Here is a 24514-nt window from a genome sequence, read left to right as displayed (position 1 = left end):
AACACATTATATACACACCAACACATTATATACACACATTACATACACACTAACACATTATATACACACTAACACATTATATACACACATTACATACATACCAACACATTATTTACACACCAACACATTATATACACACATTATATACACACACGCCAACACATTATATACACACATTATATACACACTAACACATTATATACACACATTATATACACACACACCAACACATTATATACACACATTATATACACACTAACACATTATATACACACATTATATACATACCAACACATTATATACACACCAACACATTATATACACACATTATATACACACTAACACATTATATACACACATTATATACACACATTATATACACACCAACACATTATATACACACATTATATACATACCAACACATTATATACACACATTACATACACACCAACACATTACATACACACATTACATACACACCAACACATTATATACACACATTATATAGATACCAACACATTACATACACACATTACATACACACCAACACATTACATACACACTAGCACATTATATACACACATTACATACACACCAACACATTATATACACACATTATATACACACATGACATACACACATTACATACACACTAACACATTATATACACACCAACACATTATATACACACATTATATACACACCAACACATTATATACACACTAACACATTACATACACACATTATATACACACATTATATACACACATTACATACACACATTACATACACACCAACACATTATATACACACTAACACATTATATACACACATTACATACACACTAACACATTATATACACACTAACACATTACATACACACATTATATACACACATTATATACGCACATTATATACATGCCAACACATTATATACATACCAACACAATATATACACACATTATATACACACATTATATACACACATTATATACACACATTATATACACACCAACACATTATATACACACATTATATACATACCAACACATTATATACACACATTACATACACACCAACACATTACATACACACATTACATACACACCAACACATTATATACACACATTATATAGATACCAACACATTACATACACACATTACATACACACCAACACATTACATACACACTAGCACATTATATACACACATTACATACACACCAACACATTATATACACACATGACATACACACATTACATACACACTAACACATTATATACACACCAACACATTATATACACACATTATATACACACCAACACATTATATACACACTAACACATTACATACACACATTATATACGCACATTATATACACACATTACATACACACATTACATACACACCAACACATTACATACACACATTACATACACACCAACACATTATATACACACATTATATAGATACCAACACATTACATACACACATTACATACACACCAACACATTACATACACACTAGCACATTATATACACACATTACATACACACCAACACATTATATACACACATGACATACACACATTACATACACACTAACACATTATATACACACCAACACATTATATACACACATTATATACACACCAACACATTATATACACACTAACACATTACATACACACATTATATACGCACATTATATACACACATTACATACACACATTACATACACACCAACACATTATATACACACTAACACATTATATACACACTAACACATTACATACACACATTATATACGCACATTATATACACACATTACATACACACATTACATACACACCAACATATTACATACACACTAACACATTATATACACACTAACACATTATATACACACATTATATACGCACATTATATACACACATTACATACACACCAACACATTATATACACACATTATATACACACTAACACATTATATACACACATTACATACACACTAACACATTATATACACACATTATATACACACTAACACATTATATACACACATTACATACACACTAGCACATTATATACACACATTATATACACACATTACATACACACTAACACATTATATACACACATTATATACACACATTATATACACACCAACACATTATATACACACACATTATATACACACATTACATACACACCAACACATTATATACACACATTATATACACACATGACATACACACATTACATACACACTAACACATTATATACACACCAACACATTATATACACACATTATATACACACCAACACATTATATACACACCAACACATTATATACACACACATTATATACACACATTACATACACACCAACACATTACATACACACATTATATACACACCAACACATTATATACACACACATTATATACACACATTACATACACACCAACACATTATATACACACATTACATACACACTAACACATTATATACACACATTACATACACACTAACACATTATATACACACATTACATACACACTAACATATTATATACACACTAACACATTACATACACACTAACACATTATATACACACATTACATACACACTAACACATTATATACACACATTACATACACACTAACATATTATATACACACTAACACATTATATACACACATTACATACACACTAACACATTATATACACACATTACATACACACTAACACATTATACACACACATTACATACATACCAACACATTACATACACACATACCAACACATTATATACACACTAACACATTATATACACACATTATACACACACATTACATACATACCAACACATTACATACACACATACCAACACATTACATACACACTAACACATTATACACACACATTACATACATACTAACACATTACATACACACATACCAACACATTATATACACACTAACACATTATATACACACATTACATACATACCAACACATTACATACACACATTACATACATTCCAACACATTACATACACACTAACACATTATATACACACATTACATACACACTAACACATTATATACACACCAACACATTATATACACACATTATATACACACCAACACATTATATACACACATTACATACACACTAACACATTATATACACACATTATATACACACTAACACATTATATACACACATTATATACATACCAACACATTATATACACACATTATATACACACATTATATACACACATTATATATACGCCAACACATTATATACACACATTATATACACACTAACACATTATATACACACATTATATACACACATTATATACATACCAACACATTATATACACACCAACACATTATATACACACATTACATACACACTAACACATTATATACACACATTATATACACACTAACACATTATATACACACATTATATACATACCAACACATTATATACACACATTATATACACACATTATATACACACATTATATACACACCAACACATTATATACACACATTATATACACACTAGCACATTATATACACACATTATATACACACCAACACATTACATACACACATTACATACACACATTATAACCTGATAGTATGAACCCTACTTCAGAGTGCACTAACCTGATAGTCCCTACTTCAGAGTGCACTAACCTGATGGTATGAATAGGGTCTGTCCCTGCTTCAGAGTGCACTAACCTGATGGTCCCTACTTCAGAATGCACTAACCTGATAGTCCCTACTTCAGAGTGCACTAGCCTGATGGTATGAATAGGGTCTGTCCCTGCTTCAGAGTGCACTAACCTGATGGTATGAATAGGGTCTGTCCCTGCTTCAGAGTGCACTAACCTGATGGTCCCTACTTCAGAGTGCACTAACCTGATGGTATGAATAGGGTCTGTCCCTGCTTCAGAGTGCACTAACCTGATGGTCCCTGCTTCAGAGTGCACTAACCTGATGGTATGAATAGGGTCTGTCCCTGCTTCAGAATGCACAAACCTGATGGTCCCTGCTTCAGAGTGCAGTAACCTGATGGTATGAATAGGGTCTGTCCCTACTTCAGAGTGCACTAACCTGATGGTCCCTACTTCAGAGTGCACTAACCTGATGGTCCCTACTTCAGAGTGCACTAACCTGATGGTATGAATAGGGTCTGTCCCTGCTTCAGAGTGCACTAACCTGATGGTCCCTACTTCAGAGTGCACTAACCTGATGGTCCCTGCTTCAGAGTGCACTAACCTGATGGTATGAATAGGGTCTGTCCCTACTTCAGAGTGCACTAACCTGATGGTCCCTGCTTCAGAGTGCACTAACCTGATGGTATGAATAGGGTCTGTCCCTGCTTCAGAGTGCACTAACCTGATGGTCCCTGCTTCAGAGTGCAGTAACCTGATGGTATGAATAGGGTCTGTCCCTACTTCAGAGTGCACTAACCTGATGGTCCCTACTTCAGAGTGCACTAACCTGATGGTATGAATAGGGTCTGTCCCTGCTTCAGAGTGCACTAACCTGATGGTATGAATAGGGTCTGTCCCTGCTTCAGAGTGCAGTAACCTGATGGTATGAATAGGGTCTGTCCCTGCTTCAGAGTGCACTAACCTGATGGTCCCTACTTCAGAGTGCACTAACCTGATGGTATGAATAGGGTCTGTCCCTACTTCAGAGTGCACTAACCTGATGGTCCCTGCTTCAGAGTGCACTAACCTGATGGTATGAATAGGGTCTGTCCCTGCTTCAGAGTGCAGTAACCTGATGGTATGAATAGGGTCTGTCCCTGCTTCAGAGTGCACTAACCTGATGGTCCCTACTTCAGAGTGCACTAACCTGATGGTATGAATAGGGTCTGTCCCTACTTCAGAGTGCACTAACCTGATGGTCCCTGCTTCAGAGTGCACTAACCTGATGGTATGAATAGGGTCTGTCACTGCTTCAGAGTGCACTAACCTGATGGTATGAATAGGGTCTGTCCCTGCTTCAGAGTGCACTAACCTGATGGTCCCTACTTCAGAGTGCACTAACCTGATGGTCCCTGCTTCAGAGTGCACTAACCTGATGGTATGAATAGGGTCTGTCCCTACTTCAGAGTGCACTAACCTGATGGTCCCTACTTCAGAGTGCACTAACCTGATGGTCCCTGCTTCAGAGTGCACTAACCTGATGGTATGAATAGGGTCTGTCCCTGCTTCAGAGTGCACTAACTTGATGGTATGAATAGGGTCTGTCCCTGCTTCAGAGTGCACTAACCTGATGGTATGAATAGGGTCTGTCCCTGCTTCAGAGTGCACTAACCTGATGGTATGAATAGGGCCTGTCCCTGCTTCAGAGTGCACTAACCTGATGGTCCCTACTTCAGAGTGCACTAACCTGATGGTCCCTGCTTCAGAGTGCACTAACCTGATGGTATGAATAGGGTCTGTCCCTACTTCAGAGTGCACTAACCTGATGGTATGAATAGGGTCTGTCCCTACTTCAGAGTGCACTAACCTGATGGTCCCTGCTTCAGAGTGCACTAACCTGATGGTATGAATAGGGTCTGTCCCTGCTTCAGAGTGCACTAACCTGATGGTATGAATAGGGTCTGTCCCTGCTTCAGAGTGCACTAACCTGATGGTCCCTGCTTCAGAGTGCACTAACCTGATGGTATGAATAGGGTCTGTCCCTGCTTCAGAGTGCACTTGTAACACTTGTCCACCTGGTCGGCGAAGAACATCTCAGTGTGATTGGCTGAGGACCTCCAGCGCTCATACAGCGATAGGTTGGCTGACGTGGGCTTGATCAGGAAGAAGATCTTCTCTCCCTGGAAACAACAACAGGACCAGTTTATCATTGTTATGGTTAGTTATAGACTCATGCTACAGAGGCCCTGGTCTAAAGTAGTGCACTATATAGGGAATAGGGCTCTGGTCTAAAGTAGTGCACTATATAGGGAATAGGGCTCTGGTCTAAAGTAGTGCACTATATAGGGAATAGGGCTCTGGTCTAAAGTAGTGCACTATATAGGGAATAGGGTCCTGGTCTAAAGTAGTGCACTATATAGGGAATAGGGCCCTGGTCTAAAGTAGTGCACTATATAGGGAATAGGGCCCTGGTCTAAAGTAGTGCACTATAGGGAATAGGGCTCTGGTCTAAAGTAGTGCACTATATAGGGAATAGGGCCCTGGTCTAAAGTAGTGCACTATATAGGGAATAGGGTCCTGTTCTAAAGTAGTGCACTATACAGGGAATAGGGTCCTGTTCTAAAGTAGTGCACTATACAGGGAATAGGGTCCTGGTCTAAAGTAGTGCACTATATAGGGAATAGGGCCCTGGTCTAAAGTAGTGCACTATAGGGAATAGGGTCCTGTTCTAAAGTAGTGCACTATACAGGGAATAGGGTCCTGTTCTAAAGTAGTGCACTATACAGGGAATAGGGTCCTGTTCTAAAGTAGTGCACTATATAGGGAATAGGGCCCTGGTCTAAAGTAGTGCACTACATAGGCAATAGGGAGTTTTAGTTCATCATTATAACTGTGCCTAAGGACTCCTCCTTGTTCATCGTACTGCACATTGCATACTGGCTGTACAGACATGTTTACTTGATCAACCTACCTGGATAAATAAGGTGATTAACCATGTCATACCTTGAGTACATGGTACCATACGGAGGCCCCTCCACACTCGATGTGGAAGTCAGTGTAGCTGTCTTTAACACCGATCAGACAGTACTTAGTGACTTTAGGTTTCCCCAGGAGAGCATCGTCTGGCCAGTAGTTCTCTACCCACGACAACCTCCGCACAATCTGAGGGCTCTCCACTATACTGTCCATCCTGAGAGAGGTGTGAGAGGGAGAACCAAACAACCATGTCATGTAATGTTAGAAACATAATATTATATAAATAGATATGAGGGCTCTCCACTATACTGTCCATTCCAAAGACTACAATATAATCACAGACAGACAGACAGGCAGACAGTTAGCTACTGGGATAGATATGAGGGCTCTCCACTATACTGTCCATTCCAAAGACTACAATATAATCACAGACAGACAGACAGGCAGACAGTTAGCTACTGGGACAGACAGACAGTTAGCTACTGGGACAGACAGTTAGCTACTGGGATAGACAGACAGTTAGCTACTGGGACAGACAGACAGTTAGCTACTGGGATAGACAGACAGTTAGCTACTGGGACAGACAGTTAGCTACTGGGACAGACAGTTAGCTACTGGGACAGACAGACAGTTAGCTACTGGGACAGACAGTTAGCTACTGGGATAGATATGAGGGCTCTCCACTATACTGTCCATTCCAAAGACTACAATATAATCACAGACAGACAGACAGACAGACAGTTAGCTACTGGGACAGACAGACAGTTAGCTACTGGGACAGACAGTTAGCTACTGGGATAGATATGAGGGCTCTCCACTATACTGTCCATTCCAAAGACTACAATATAATCACAGACAGACAGACAGACAGACAGTTAGCTACTGGGACAGACAGACAGTTAGCTACTGGGACAGACAGACAGTTAGCTACTGGGATAGACAGACAGTTAGCTACTGGGACAGACAGTTAGCTACTGGGATAGACAGACAGTTAGCTACTGGGACAGACAGACAGACAGTTAGCTACTGGGATAGACAGACAGTTAGCTACTGGGACAGACAGACAGACAGACAGTTAGCTACTGGGACAGACAGACAGACAGACAGTTAGCTACTGGGACAGACAGACAGTTAGCTACTGGGACAGACAGTTAGCTACTGGGATAGACAGACAGTTAGCTACTGGGATAGACAGACAGACAGTTAGCTACTGGGATAGACAGACAGTTAGCTACTGGGACAGACAGACAGTTAGCTACTGGGACAGACAGTTAGCTACTGGGATAGACAGACAGTTAGCTACTGGGACAGACAGACAGTTAGCTACTGGGACAGACAGACAGTTAGCTACTGGGACAGACAGTTAGCTACTGGGATAGACAGACAGTTAGCTACTGGGACAGACAGACAGTTAGCTACTGGGATAGACAGACAGACAGTTAGCTACCGGGATAGACAGACGGACAGACAGACAGACAGACAGACAGTAGTTAGCTACTGGGATAGACAGACGGACAGACAGACAGACAGACAGTAGTTAGCTACTGGGATAGACAGACGGACAGACAGACAGACAGACAGTAGTTAGCTACTGGGATAGACAGACGGACAGACAGACAGTAGTTAGCTACTGGGATAGACAGACAGACAGACAGACAGTAGTTAGCTACTGGGACAGATAGGTAGCATTCAACAACAATAAATCACATTTTAGGTCTCTCAACAACCTTTAATGTGGTTAAATAAAGGTTTAGTAAATAATTGAATTCAATAAAAACACATGAATAGTAGATAAAGTATCATTAACATGCCGATGATGAACATGAATGAGACAAAGCTGTGTTTACCGTGTGTCAGAGAACTCCAGGTTAATGACATTTAATACTTTCTTCCTGCTGGTGCTGAAGTAGTAATCTACAAACTCCTTCAGCTTCATTTTACTGTCTTTCTGCTTGGTCACATCTATCACATCCACACCGATGTCTGGCCCTGTAACACATACACAACAAACAACAACATTTAAATATGCAGAAGATTAAAGATTACATTCATTATGAACATGAGTCATAGTGGGTAGATGAAGCAAAGAGGTGGGCAGAGTAGAGTACGAGCCAGTGAGATCCTATTGCCTCATTCTAGCATCTGCATATCTCCATTAGGGAACGCCTCCTCTGTGAGGTGCGTGTGTGCAATAACTACAATCCACTATGCACTCCTTCTAAACAACGCATTTTTTTTTTACGTTGGCAAAGGGCAAAGTCTACTAAACTTAGTCATATCTGTTCATAACAGGTTCTAGTTTTGGGAACAGAAAACGTTATTCAGATCAAATGTTTAATCGATGAGAAAATGTGCAGAATGTCCCCAAAAATCCATTTCCTTCCATCTTCTCCCACTGCCGGCCACTGGGCTTCTTCTCACTACCATATGTGGTGGTACCATCTTCTCCCACTGCCGGCCACTGGGCTTCCTCTCACTACCATATTTGGTAGTGAGTGGAAACGACATGCAGATGCTTCACATTTACACATCTGGTGAAATATCTCACTGTTCAATCTTGTGGCAGAACTGGTGCAGTGTGTCAGGTTGAGCACTAGATCTAAACAGCAGGTAACAGCTCCCTCTTGTGGTTCCGGATAGTAACAGCATAGTTATAAATATAAACTGTTGGAAACATTTACTTTATGACTGAAATATGACGGATTAAAACAAATTTAAGTGAAATATCAAATGAAACAAAATGAACTAGTTCAAAATACAATACATTTGAAATATACTCTATATAAAACAATAGACAAGAAAGAATCTCTGAGATCAAAAACAATACTAGAAGTGTTGGTTACAGACAGAGACTCGCATGAACTGAATGAATCGAGAATAATGATGAGTGAGGTAGTTAGAGGCGTAAATATCATACCCCCACCCAAAATGCTAAATGCCCCTGTTATTGTAATGGGGAGAGGTTGGAAGGTCTTGGGGGTATGATGTAACCTTTATTTAACCAGGCAAGTCAGCTAAGAACAAATTCTTATTTACAATGACGGCCTAGGAACAGTGGGTTAACTGCCTTGTTCAGGGGCACCTGCCGCCCCTACACTCTAACCACTAGGCTACCTGCCTCCTCTACACTCTAACCACTAGCCTACCTGCCGCCCCTACCCTCTAACCTCTAGGCTACCTGCCGCCCCAACACTCTAACCACTAGGCTACCTGCCTCCTCTACACTCTAACCACTAGGCTACCTGCCCCCCCTACACTCTAACTACTAGGCTACCTGCCGCCCCATACACTCTAACCACTAGGCTACCTGCCGCCCCTACACTCTAACCACTAGGCTACCTGCCGCCCCTACACTCTAACCACTAGGCTACCTGCCGCCCCTACACTCTAACCACTAGCCTACCTGCCGCCCCTACACTCTAACCACTAGGCTACCTGCCGCCCCTACACTCTAACCACTAGGCTACCTGCCGCCCCTACACTCTAACCTCTAGGCTACCTGCCGCTCCTACACTCTAACCTCTAGGCTACCTGCCGCCCCTACACTCTAACTACCAGGCTACCTGCCTCCTCTACACTCTAACCACTAGGCTACCTGCCTCCTCTACACTCTAACCACTAGGCTACCTGCCGCCCCTACACTCTAACCACTAGGCTACCTGCCGCCCCTACACTCTAACCTCTAGGCTACCCTGCCTCCTCTACACTCTAACCACTAGTCTACCTGCCTCCTCTACACTCTAACCACCAGGCTACCTGCCTCCTCTACACTCTAACCTCTAGGCTACCTGCCACCCCTACACTCTAACCACTAGGCTACCTGCCGCCCCTACACTCTAACCACTAGGCTACCTGCCGCCCCTACACTCTAACCTCTAGGCTACCCTGCCTCCTCTACACTCTAACCACCAGGCTACCTGCCTCCTCTACACTCTAACCTCTAGGCTACCTGCCACCCCTACACTCTAACCACTAGGATACCTGCCGCCCCTACACTCTAACCTCTAGGCTACCTGCCGCCCCTACACTCTAACCACTAGGCTACCTGCCGCCCCTACACTCTAACCTCTAGGCTACCTGCCGCCCCTACACTCTAACCGCTAGGCTACCCTACCGCCTCTACACTCTAACCTCTAGGCTACCTGCCGGTTGTTGTTCCTAGACGTTTGCACTTCACAGTAACAGCCCTTACAGTTGACCGGGGGCAGCTCTAGCAGGGCAGAAACTTGAAGAACTGACTTGCTGAAAAGGTGGCATCCTATGACGTTGAAAGTCACTGAACTCTTCAGCAAGGCCATTCTACTGCCAATGCTTGTCTATGTTGATTTTAACATTTAATTAATCATTTTCAACAGGTATGTCTGAAATAGCTGAATCCACCCATCTGAAGGGGGGTCCACATACTGTTGTATACTCAGTGTACTCAGTGTACTGTATACTCAGTGTACTCAGTGTACTGTATACTCAGTGTACTCTATAATCAGTGTACTGTATACTCAGTGTACTCAGTGTACTGTATACTCAGTGTACTGTATAATCAGTGTACTGTATACTCAGGGTACTCAGTGTACTGTATACTCAGTGTACTCAGTGTACTGTATACTCAGTGTACTCAGTGTACTGTATACTCAGTGTACTGTATACTCAGTGTACACAGTGTACTGTATACTCAGTGTACTCAGTGTACTGTATACTCAGTGTACTCAGTGTACTGTATACTCAGTGTACTCAGTGTACTGTCATACTCAGTGTACTGTATACTCAGTGTACTGTATACTCAGTGTACTCAATACTCAGTGTACTCAATACGCAGTGAACTCAATACTCAGTGTACTCAGTGTACTGTATACTCAGTGTACTCAATACTCAGTGTACTGTATACTCAGTGTACCCAGTGTACTGTATACTCAGTGTACTCAGTGTACTGTATACTCAGTGTACCCAGTGTACTGTATACTCAGTGTACTGTATACTCAGTGTACCCAGTGTACTGTATACTCAGTGTACTGTATACTCAGTGTACCCAGTGTACTGTATACTCAGTGTACTCAGGGTACTGTATACTCAGGGTACTCAGTGTACTGTATACTCAGTGTACTCAGTGTACTGTATACTCAGTGTACTCAGTGTACTGTATACTCAGTGTACCGTATACTCAGTGTACTGTATGCTCAGTGTACTCAGTGTACTGTATACTCAGTGTACTCAGTGTACTGTATACTCAGTGTACTCAGTGTACTGTATACTCAGTGTACCCAGTGTACTGTATACTCAGTGTACTCAGTGTACTGTATACTCAGTGTACCCAGTGTACTGTATACTCAGTGTACTGTATACTCAGTGTACTCAGTGTACCCAGTGTACTGTATACTCAGTGTACTGTATACTCAGTGTACTGTATACTCAGTGTACTGTGTACTCAGTGTACCCAGTGTACTGTGTACTCAGTGTACTGTATACTCAGTGTACTCAGTGTACTGTATACTCAGTGTACCGTATACTCAGTGTACTGTATACTCAGTGTACTCGGTGTACTGTATACTCAGTGTACTCAGTGTACTGTATACTCAGTGTACTCAGTGTACTGTGTACTCAGTGTACTGTATACTCAGTGTACTCAGTGTACTGTATACTCAGTGTACTGTATACTCAGTGTACCCAGTGTACTGTATACTCAGTGTACTCAGTGTACTGTATACTCAGTGTACCCAGTGTACTGTATACTCAGTGTATTGTGTACTCAGTGTACCCAGTGTACTGTGTACTCAGTGTACTGTATACTCAGTGTACTCAGTGTACTGTATACTCAGTGTACTCAGTGTACTGTATACTCAGTGTACTGTATACTCAGTGTACTCAGTGTACTGTATACTCAGTGTACTGTATACTCAATGTACGCAGTGTACTGTATACTCAGTGTACTCAGTGTACTGTATACTCAGTGTACTCAGTGTACTGTCATACTCAGTGTACTGTATACTCAGTGTACTGTATACTCAGTGTACTCAGTGTACTCAATACTCAGTGTCCTCAATACTCAGTGTACTCAATACTCAGTGTACTCAATACTCAGTGTACTCAGTGTACTGTATATTCAGTGTACTCAATACTCAGTGTACTCAGTGTACTGTATACTCAGTGTACCCAGTGTACTGTATACTCAGTGTACTCAGTGTACTGTATACTCAGTGTACCCAGTGTACTGTATACTCAGTGTACTGTATACTCAGTGTACCCAGTGTACTGTATACTCAGTGTACCCAGTGTACTGTATACTCAGTGTACTCAGTGTACTGTATACTCAGTGTACCCAGTGTACTGTATACTCAGTGTACCCAGTGTACTGTATACTCAGTGTACTCAGGGTACTGTATACTCAGGGTACTCAGTGTACTGTATACTCAGTGTACTCAGTGTACTGTATACTCAGTGTACTGTATACTCAGTGTACTCAGTGTACTGTATACTCAGTGTACCGTATACTCAGTGTACTGTATGCTCAGTGTACTCAGTGTACTGTATACTCAGTGTACTCAGTGTACTGTCATACTCAGTGTACTGTATACTCAGTGTACTCAGTGTACTGTATACTCAGTGTACTGTATACTCAGTGTACTCAATACTCAGTGTACTCAATACTCAGTGTACTCAGTGTACTGTATACTCAGTGTACTGTATACTCAGTGTACCAAGTGTACTGTATACTCAGTGTACTGTATACTCAGTGTACCCAGTGTACTGTATACTCAGTCTACCCAGTGTACTGTATACTCAGTGTACTGTATACTCAGTGTACTGTATACTCAGTGTACTGTGTACTCAGTGTACTGTGTACTCAGTGTACCCAGTGTACTGAATACTCAACTGTATACTCAGTGTACCCAGTGTACTGTATACTCAGTGTACTGTATACTCAGTGTACTGTATACTCAGTGTACCCAGTGTACTGTATACTCAGTGTACTGTATACTCAGTGTACTCAGTGTACTGTATACTCAGTGTACCCAGTGTACTGTATACTCAGTGTACCCAGTGTACTGTATACTCAGTGTACTGTATACTCAGTGTACTGTGTACTCAGTGTACTGTGTACTCAGTGTACCCAGTGTACTGAATACTCAACTGTATACTCAGTGTACCCAGTGTACTGTATACTCAGTGTACTGTATACTCAGTGTACTGTATACTCAGTGTACCCAGTGTACTGTATACTCAGTGTACTGTATACTCAGTGTACCCAGTGTACTGTGTACTCAGTGTACCCAGTGTACCCAGTGTACCCAGTGTACTGTATACTCAGTGTACTCAGTGTACTGTATACTCAGTGTACTCAGTGTACTGTATACTCAGTGTACTCAGTGTACTGTATACTCAGTGTACCCAGTGTACTGTATAATCAGTGTACTGTATACTCAGTGTACCCAGTGTACTGTATACTCAGTGTACCCAGTGTACTGTATACTCAGTGTACTCAGTATACTGTCGTACTCAGTGCATTAGGATTAGTATTTAGCCCCTTTGCTTTCGACATTGTGTTACGTTACAAAACTAAAATCCTTATCAATCTACACACAATACCCCATAATGACATCACAATACCCCATAATGACATCACAATACCCCATAATGACATCACAATACCCCATAATGACATCACAATACCCCATAATGACAAAGAAAATAGTCATTTTTAGAAACATTTGCAAATGTATTAAAAAAAATGAAAATATCACATTTACATAAGTATTCAGACCCTTTACTCAGTACTTTTTGAAGCACCGATTACAGCCTCAAGTCTTCTTGGGTATGACGTTACAAGCTTGACACACCTGTATTTGGAGAGTTTCTCCCATTCTTCTCTGTAGATCCTCTCAAGCTCTGTCAGGTTGGATGGGGAGCGTCGCTGGACAGCTATTTTCAGGTCTCTCCAGAGATGTTTGATCAGGTTCAATTCCAGGCTCTGGCTGGGCCACTCAAGGACATTCAGAGACTTGTCCCGAAGCCACTCCTGCGTTGTCTTGGCTGTGTGCTTAGGGTCGTTATCCTGTTGGAAGGTGAACCTTCGCCCCAGTCTGAGGTCCTGAGCACTCTGGAGGTTGTCATAAAAAATATTTCTGGTCTTTGCTCTGTTCATCTTTCCCTCGATCCTGACTAGTCTCCCAGTCCCTGACACTGAAAAACATCCCCACAGCATGATGCTGCCACCACCATGGTTCACCGTAGGGATGGTGCCAGGTTTCCTCCAGATGTGACACTTGGCATTCAGGCCAAAGAGTTCAATCTTGGTTTCATCAAACCAGAGAATCTTGTGTCTCATGGTCGGAGTCCTTTAGGTGCCTTTTGGCAAACTCCAAGTGGGCTGTCATGTGCCTTTTACTGAGGAGTGGCTTCCGTCTGGCCACTCTACCATAAAGGCCTGATTGGTGGAGTGCTGCAGAGATGGGAGAACCTTCCAGAAGGACAACCATCTCCACAGAGGAACTCTGGAGCTCTGTCAGAGTGACCATCGGGTTCTTGGTCACCTCCCTGACCAAGGCCCTTCTCCCCTGATAGCTCAGTTTGGCCAGGTGGCCAGCTCTTCAAAAAGTCTTGGTGGTTCCAAACTTCATCCATTTAAGAATGATGGAGGCCACTGTGTTCTTGTGGACCTTCAATACTGCAGAAATGTTTTGGTACCCTTCTCCACATTATTGCCTCGACGCAATCCTGTCTCTGTGCTCTAGCGACAATTCCTTTGACCTCATGGCTTGGTTTTTGGTCTGACATGCACTGTCAACTACAGAACCTTATATAGACAGGTGTGTGCCTTTCCAAATCATGTCCAATCAATTGAATTTACCACAGGTGGACCCCAATCAAGTTGTAGAAACATCAAGGATGACCAATTGAGACAGGATGCACCCTGAGTCTCAATTTTGAGTCTCATAGCAAAAGTCTGAATAATTATGTAAATAAGGTATTTGTTTTAATTTTTTATACATTTGAAAAAATGTATTAAAAAACCTGTTTTCACTCGGTCATTATGGGTTATTGTGTGTAGAATGATGAGAAAAACATTTTATTGAATCCATTTTAGAACAAGGCTGTAACGTAACACAATGTGGACATAGGGGAAGGGGTCTGAATGCTTTCCGAAAGAACTGTATAGTGTAAGTGAATTTATCCCAATACTTTTGGGGACAATGTAGAAACGGTTCAAATTACAGTCTGCACTTTAACCTCAGTCATTGTATCATTTCAAATCCAAAGTGCTGAAGTACAGAGCCAAAACAACTAAACATGTGTCTCAATACTCTTGGATCTCATTGTAGTACTGTAGTTCTCCACTAGAGGTCGACCGATTAATCGGAATGGCCGATTAATTAGGGCCGATTTCAAGTTTTCATAACAATCGGAAATCTGTATTTTTTTATATATTTTTTTTACACCTTTATTTAATCTTTATTTTACCAGGCAAGTCAGTTAAGAACACATTCTTATTTTCAATGACGGCTTAGGAACAGTGGGTTAACTGCCTGTTCAGGGGCAGAACGACAGATTTTTACCTTGTCAGCTCGGGGATTCAATCTTGCAACCTTCCGCTTAACTAGTCCAACGCTCTAACCACCTGCTTTACATTGCACTCCACAAGGAGACTGCCTGTTACACGAATGCAGTAAGCCAAGGTAAGTTGCTAGCTAGCATTAAACTTATCTTATAAAAAACAATCAATCATAATCACTAGTTAACTACACATGGTTGATGATATTACTAGTTTATCTAGCGTGGCCTGCGTTGCATATAATCTGACTGAGCATACAAGCATACAAGTATCTAAGTATCTGACTGAGTGGTGGTAGGCAGCAGCAGGCTCGTAAGCATTCATTCAAACAGCACTTTTGTGCGTTTTGCCAGCAGCTTTTCGTTGTGCGTCAAGCATTGAGCTGTTTATGACTTCAAGCCTATCAACTCCCAAGATTAGGCTGGTGTAACCGAAGTGAAATGACTAGCTAGTTAGCGGGGTGCGCGCTAATAGTGTTTCAAACGTCACTCGCTCTGAGACTTGGAGTAGTTGTTCTCCTTGCTCTGCATGGGTAACGTTGCTTCGATGGTGGCTGTTGTCATTGTGTTCCTGGTTCGAGCTCAGGGAGGAGCGAGGAGAGGGACGGAAGCTATACTGTTACACTGGCAATACTAAAGTGCCTATAAGAACATCCAATAGTCAAAGGTTAATGAAATACAAATGGTATAGAGGGAAATAGTCCTATAATAACTACAACCTAAAACTTCTTACCTGGGAATATTGAAGACTCATGTTAAAAGGAACCACCAGCTTTCATATGTTCTCATGTTCTGAGCAAGGAACTGAAACGTTAGCTTTCTTACATAGCACATATTGCACTTTTACTTTCTTCTCCAACACTTTGTTTTTGCATTATTTAAACCAAATTGAACATGTTTCATTATTTATTTGAGGCTAAATGTATTTTATTGATGTATTATATGAAGTTAAAATAAGTGTTCATTCAGTTTTGTTGTAATTGTCATTATTACAAATAAATACATTTTTTTTTTTTTAAATCAGGCGATTTCGGTATCGGCTTTTTTTGGTCCTCCAATAATCGGTATCGAAAAATCATAAATCGGTCGACCTCTATTCTCCACGTCCATGTAGAAGGTAGGAGAGGACATCTCCGGTATTACTACAGCTGTTAGAGCAGTAGACAGAGACAGGACGTACCAACATGGTTCTCCACATCATTGATGTAGAAGGTAGGAGCGGGCATGGACATCCCCAGACCGTCCTTCTTCAGAACCAGGATCGGCTCGTTAAAACCAACCTCTTCCAGGTAGTCCATCGTCAGCTGACTGCCGTTCAGCTTCACCACAATGTCCTCAGAGCTGTAAGACATAGATTACAGAGCCTTCAGAAAGTATTCATACCCCTTGTCCTCAGAGCTGAGGACTTATAACAGTCAAATCACATCATATTGTATTCGTCACCTGCTTCGTTAATAACGGGTGTAGACTAACAGTGAAATGCTTATTTACGGGCCCTTCCCAACATTACAGAGAGAACATAGAGAAATAATAGAAAAGTAATAATAACATGTCAAAATAAATACACAATGACTAACAATAACATGGCTCTATACACTGGGTACCAGTACCGAGTAGATGTGCAGGGGGTACGAGGTAATAACATGGCTCTATACACTGGGTACCAGTACCGAGTAGATGTGCAGGGGGTACGAGGTAATAATATGGCTCTATACACTGGGTACCAGTACCGAGTAGATGTGCAGGGGGTACGAGGTAATAATATGGCTCTATACACTGAGTACCAGTACCGAGTAGATGTGCAGGGGGTACGAGGTAATAATATGGCTCTATACACTGAGTACCAGTACCGAGTAGATGTGCAGGGGGTACGAGGTAATAATATGGCTCTATACACTGGGTACCAGTACCGAGTAGATGTGCAGGGGGTACGAGGTAATAATATGGCTCTATACACTGGGTACGAGGTAATAATATGGCTCTATACACTGGGTACCAGTACCGAGTAGATGTGCAGGGGTACGAGGTAATAACATGGCTCTATACACTGGGTACCAGTACCGAGTAGATGTGCAGGGGGTACGAGGTAATAATATGGCTCTATACACTGGGTACCAGTACCGAGTAGATGTGCAGGGGGTACGAGGTAATAATATGGCTCTATACACTGGGTACCAGTACCGAGTAGATGTGCAGGGGGTACGAGGTAATAATATGGCTCTATACACTGGGTACGAGGTAATAACATGGCTCTATACACTGGGTACGAGGTAATAATATGGCTCTATACACTGGGTACCAGTACCGAGTAGATGTGCAGGGGGTACGAGGTAATAATATGACTCTATACACTGGGTACCAGTACCGAGTAGATGTGCAGGGGGTACAAGGTAATAATATGGCTCTATACACTGGGTACGAGGTAATAATATGGCTCTATACACTGGGTACCAGTACGGAGTAGATGTGCAGGGGGTACGAGGTAATAATATGGCTCTATACACTGGGTACCAGTACCGAGTAGATGTGCAGGGGGTACGAGGTAATAAAATGGCTCTATACACTGGGTACCAGTACGGAGTAGATGTGCAGGGGGTACGAGGTAATAATATGGCTCTATCCACTGGGTACCAGTACCGAGTAGATGTGCAGGGGTACGAGGTAATAATATGGCTCTATACACTGGGTACCAGTACCGAGTAGATGTGCAGGGGGTACGAGGTAATAACATGGCTCTATACACTGGGTACCAGTACGGAGTAGATGTGCAGGGGGTACGAGGTAATAATATGGCTCTATACACTGGGTACCAGTACGGAGTAGATGTGCAGGGGGTACGAGGTAATAATATGGCTCTATACACTGGGTACCAGTACGGAGTAGATGTGCAGGGGGTACGAGGTAATAATATGGCTCTATACACTGGGTACCAGTACCGAGTAGATGTGCAGGGGGTACGAGGTAATAATATGGCTCTATACACTGGGTACCAGTACCGAGTAGATGTGCAGGGGGTACGAGGTAATAATATGGCTCTATCCACTGGGTACCAGTACCGAGTAGATGTGCAGGGGGTACGAGGTAATAATATGGCTCTATACACTGAGTACCAGTACCGAGTAGATGTGCAGGGGTACGAGGTAATAATATGGCTCTATACACTGGGTACCAGTACCGAGTAGATGTGCAGGGGGTACGAGGTAATAATATGGCTCTATCCACTGGGTACCAGTACCGAGTAGATGTGCAGGGGGTATGAGGTAATAATATGGCTCTATACACTGAGTACCAGTACCGAGTAGATGTGCAGGGGGTACGAGGTAATAATATGACTCTATACACTGGGTACCAGTACCGAGTAGATGTGCAGGGGGTACGAGGGAATAATATGGCTCTATACACTGGGTACCAGTACCGAGTAGATGTGCAGGGGGTACGAGGTAATAATATGGCTCTATACACTGGGTACCAGTACCGAGTAGATGTGCAGGGGGTACGAGGTAATAATATGGCTCTATACACTGGGTACCAGTACCGAGTAGATGTGCAGGGGGTACGAGGTAATAACATGGCTCTATACACTGGGTACCAGTACCGAGTAGATGTGCAGGGGGTACGAGGTAATAACATGGCTCTATACACTGGGTACCAGTACCGAGTAGATGTGCAGGGGGTACGAGGTAATAATATGGCTCTATACACTGGGTACCAGTACCGAGTAGATGTGCAGGGGGTACGAGGTAATAACATGGCTCTATACACTGGGTACCAGTACCGAGTAGATGTGCAGGGGGTACGAGGTAATAATATGGCTCTATACACTGGGTACCAGTACCGAGTAGATGTGCAGGGGGTACGAGGTAATAATATGGCTCTATACACTGGGTGCCAGTACCGAGTAGATGTGCAGGGGGTACGAGGTAATAATATGGCTCTATACACTGGGTACCAGTACGGAGTAGATGTGCAGGGGGTACGAGGTAATAATATGGCTCTATACACTGGGTACCAGTACCAAGTAGATGTGCAGGGGGTACGAGGTAATAATATGGCTCTATACACTGGGTACCAGTACCGAGTAGATGTGCAGGGGGTACGAGGTAATAATATGGCTCTATACACTGAGTACCAGTACCGAGTAGATGTGCAGGGGTACGAGGTAATAATATGGCTCTATACACTGGGTACCAGTACCGAGTAGATGTGCAGGGGGTACGAGGTAATAATATGGCTCTATCCACTGGGTACCAGTACCGAGTAGATGTGCAGGGGGTATGAGGTAATAATATGGCTCTATACACTGAGTACCAGTACCGAGTAGATGTGCAGGGGGTACGAGGTAATAATATGACTCTATACACTGGGTACCAGTACCGAGTAGATGTGCAGGGGGTACGAGGGAATAATATGGCTCTATACACTGAGTACCAGTACCGAGTAGATGTGCAGGGGGTACGAGGTAATAATATGACTCTATACACTGGGTACCAGTACCGAGTAGATGTGCAGGGGGTACGAGGTAATAACATGGCTCTATACACTGGGTACCAGTACCGAGTAGATGTGCAGGGGGTACGAGGTAATAATATGGCTCTATACACTGGGTACCAGTACCGAGTAGATGTGCAGGGGGTACGAGGTAATAATATGGCTCTATACACTGGGTACCAGTACCGAGTAGATGTGCAGGGGGTACGAGGTAATAATATGGCTCTATACACTGGGTACCAGTACCGAGTAGATGTGCAGGGGGTACGAGGTAATAACATGGTTATATACACTGGGTACGAGGTAATAATATGGCTCTATACACTGGGTACCAGTACCGAGTAGATGTGCAGGGGGTACGAGGTAATAATATGGCTCTATACACTGAGTACCAGTACCGAGTAGATGTGCAGGGGGTACGAGGTAATAATATGACTCTATACACTGGGTACCAGTACCGAGTAGATGTGCAGGGGGTACGAGGGAATAATATGGCTCTATACACTGAGTACCAGTACCGAGTAGATGTGCAGGGGGTACGAGGTAATAATATGGCTCTATACACTGGGTACCAGTACCGAGTAGATGTGCAGGGGGTACGAGGTAATAATATGGCTCTATACACCGGGTACCAGTACCGAGTAGATGTGCAGGGGGTACGAGGTAATAATATGGTTATACACACTGGGTACCAATACCGAGTAGATGTGCAGGGGGTACGAGGGAATAATATGGCTCTATACACTGAGTACCAGTACCGAGTAGATGTGCAGGGGGTACGAGGTAATAATATGGTTATACACACTGGGTACCAATACCGAGTAGATGTGCAGGGGGTACGAGGTAATAATATGGCTCTATACACTGGGTACCAGTACCGAGTAGATGTGCAGGGGGTACGAGGTAATAATATGGCTCTATACACTGGGTACCAGTACCGAGTAGATGTGCAGGGGGTACGAGGTAATAATATGGCTCTATACACTGGGTACCAGTACCGAGTAGATGTGCAGGGGGTACGAGGTAATAACATGGTTATATACACTGGGTACGAGGTAATAATATGGCTCTATACACTGGGTACCAGTACCGAGTAGATGTGCAGGGGGTACGAGGTAATAATATGGCTCTATACACTGGGTACCAGTACCGAGTAGATGTGCAGGGGGTACGAGGTAATAATATGGCTCTATACACTGGGTACCAGTACCGAGTAGATGTGCAGGGGGTACGAGGTAATAACATGGCTCTATACACTGAGTACCAGTACATGTGCAGGGGTACGAGGTAAAAACATGGCTCTATACACTGGGTACCAGTACATGTGCAGGGGTACGAGGTAATAACATGGCTCTATACACTGGGTACCAGTACATGTGCAGGGGGTACAAGGTAATAACGTGGCTCTAAACACTGACCCAGAGTCAGATGAGGCCCTTTATCTACTGACCCAGAGTCAGATGAGGTCGTTTATCTACTGACCCAGAGTCAGATGGGGCCCTTTATCTACTGACCCAGAGTCAGATGAGGTCCTTTATTTACTGACCCAGAGTCAGATGGTCTCCTTTATCTACTGACCCAGAGTCAGATGGTCTCATTTATCTACTGACCCAGAGTCAGATGGGGCCCTTTATCTACTGACCCAGAGTCAGATGGGGCCCTTTATCTTTGGGCAGCAGGTAGCCTAGTGGTTAGAGTGTAGAGGCGGCAGGTAACCTAGTGGTTAGAGTGTAGAGGCGGCAGGTAGCCTAGTGGTTAGAGTGTAGAGGAGGCAGGTAGCCTAGTGGTTAGAGTGTAGAGGAGGCAGGTAGCCTAGTGGTTAGAGTGTAGGTGCAGCAGGTAGCCTAGTGGTTAGAGTGTAGAGGCGGCAGGTAGCCTAGTGGTTAGAGTGTAGAGGCGGCAGGTAGCCTAGTGGTTAGAGTGTAGAGGCGGCAGGTAACCTAGTGGTTAGAGTGTAGAGGCGGCAGGTAACCTAGTGGTTAGAGTGTAGAGGAGGCAGGTAGCCTAGTGGTTAGAGTGTAGAGGCGGCAGGTAGCCTAGTGGTTAGAGTGTAGGTGCAGCAGGTAGCCTAGTGGTTAGAGTGTAGGTGCAGCAGGTAGACTAGTGGTTAGAGTGTAGGTGCGGCAGGTAGACTAGTGGTTAGAGTGTAGGTGCAGCAGGTAGCCTAGTGGTTAGAGTGTAGGTGCGGCAGGTAGACTAGTGGTTAGAGTGTAGGTGCGGCAGGTAGTCTAGTGGTTAGAGTGTAGGTGCAGCAGGTAGTCTAGTGGTTAGAGCGTTGGACTTGTAACCGAAAGGTTGCCAGATCAAATCCCGAGCTGACAAGGTAAAAAATATTTTGTTCTGCCCCTGAACAGGCAGTTAACCCACTGTTCCCTAGTAGGCCGTCATTGAAAATAAGATGAAGTGTTTTTTAACGGAGCGTTTGGAAAGGAGCACCGGAGGGGTGTTGCTCCATGACCGGGATTTCCTATCGTTCAACTCCGCTCGGCGGTCCTGTTCTGTGAGCTTGTGTGGCCTACCACTTCACGGCTGAGCCGTTGTTGCTCCTAGACATTTCCACTTCACAATAACAGCACATACAGTTAATTAGGGCAGCTCTAGCAGGGTAGACATTTGACGACCTAACTTGTTGGAAAGGTGGCATCCAATGAAGTTGCCACATTGACAATCACTGAGCTCTTCAGTAAGGCCAATCTACCGCCAATGTTTGTCTATGGAGATTGCACGGCGGTGTGCTCGATTTTATAAACCTGTCAGCAACATGTGTGGCTGAAATAGCCAAAGAGGTGTCCACATACTTTATATCTATGAATAGTGAACATCAGGTTTGATGAGAACAGCAACACTTAGTGTTTAATGTTGTCTGTCTGTCTGTCCGACCGACCAAAACATTTAAATGATCTCACCTTTTAGTTATTTGAATATTTTTTATTTCAGACAGAAACAAACATTAAAATTATGAATTACCTGCTATTCTCTAAACTAATGTTAAGACCAGCGTCTAACATAATGTAGACTTGTCTAATAGCCTATAACAGAATGTAGACTGCTCTATAACAGAATGTAGACTGGTCTAGTATCCTATAACAGAATGCAGACTGGTTTAATAGCCTATAACAGAATGTAGACTGGTCTAATAGCCTATAACAGAATGTAGACTGGTCTAGTATCCTATAACAGAATGCAGACTGGTTTAATAGCCTATAACAGAATGTAGACTGGTCTAATATCCTATAACAGAATGTAGACTTGTCTAATAGTCTATAACAGAATGTAGGCTGCTCTAATAGTCTATAACAGAATGTAGGCTGCTCTAATAGTCTATAACAGAATGTAGGCTGGCCTAATAGTCTATAACAGAATGTAGACTGGTCTAATAGCCTATAACATAATGTAGACTTGTCTAATAGCCTATAACAGAATGTAGACCGGTCTAATAGCCTATAACAGCATGTAGACTGGTCTAATAGCCTATAACAGAATGTAGACTGGTCTAATAGCCTATAACAGAATGTAGACTGGTCTAATAGCCTATAACAGATGGAAGACTGGTCTAATAGCCTATAACAGAATGTAGACTGGTCTAATAGCCTATAACAGAATGTAGACTGGTCTAATAGCCTATAACAGAATGTAGACTGGTCTAATAGCCTATAACAGAATGTAGACTGGTCTAATAGCCTATAACAGAATGTAGACTGGTCTAATAGCCTATAACAGAATGTAGACTGGTCTAATAGCCTATAACAGAATTTAGACTGGTCTAATAGCCTATAACAGAATGTAGACTGGTATAGGCTATTATGTAGACTGGTCTATAACAGAA

The 24514-nt window shown here is 42.6% G+C and overlaps 1 protein-coding gene across 2 annotated transcripts in view; it reads right to left on the bottom strand.

Moving 5' to 3' along the window:
* The window catches only part of LOC109884472 (lysine-specific demethylase phf2), a 158525-nt gene that overhangs the window by 93344 nt on the left and 40667 nt on the right, over positions 1 to 24514 (bottom strand). For both annotated transcript variants that reach the window (XM_031825871.1, XM_031825872.1), the window contains exons 4-7: positions 17381 to 17541; positions 8508 to 8649; positions 6688 to 6874; positions 5702 to 5864 (exon numbers count right to left, since the gene is read on the bottom strand). In XM_031825871.1, the coding sequence (XP_031681731.1) occupies positions 5702 to 5864; positions 6688 to 6874; positions 8508 to 8649; positions 17381 to 17541 (653 nt within the window). The remainder of the gene's footprint in view (positions 1 to 5701; positions 5865 to 6687; positions 6875 to 8507; positions 8650 to 17380; positions 17542 to 24514) is intronic.

Source organism: Oncorhynchus kisutch, linkage group LG5 (assembly GCF_002021735.2).
Source record: "Oncorhynchus kisutch isolate 150728-3 linkage group LG5, Okis_V2, whole genome shotgun sequence".
NCBI lineage: Eukaryota > Metazoa > Chordata > Actinopteri > Salmoniformes > Salmonidae > Oncorhynchus > Oncorhynchus kisutch.
Note: the sequence above shows the minus strand (reverse complement) of the source record. Positions and strands in the feature narration are given on the sequence as shown.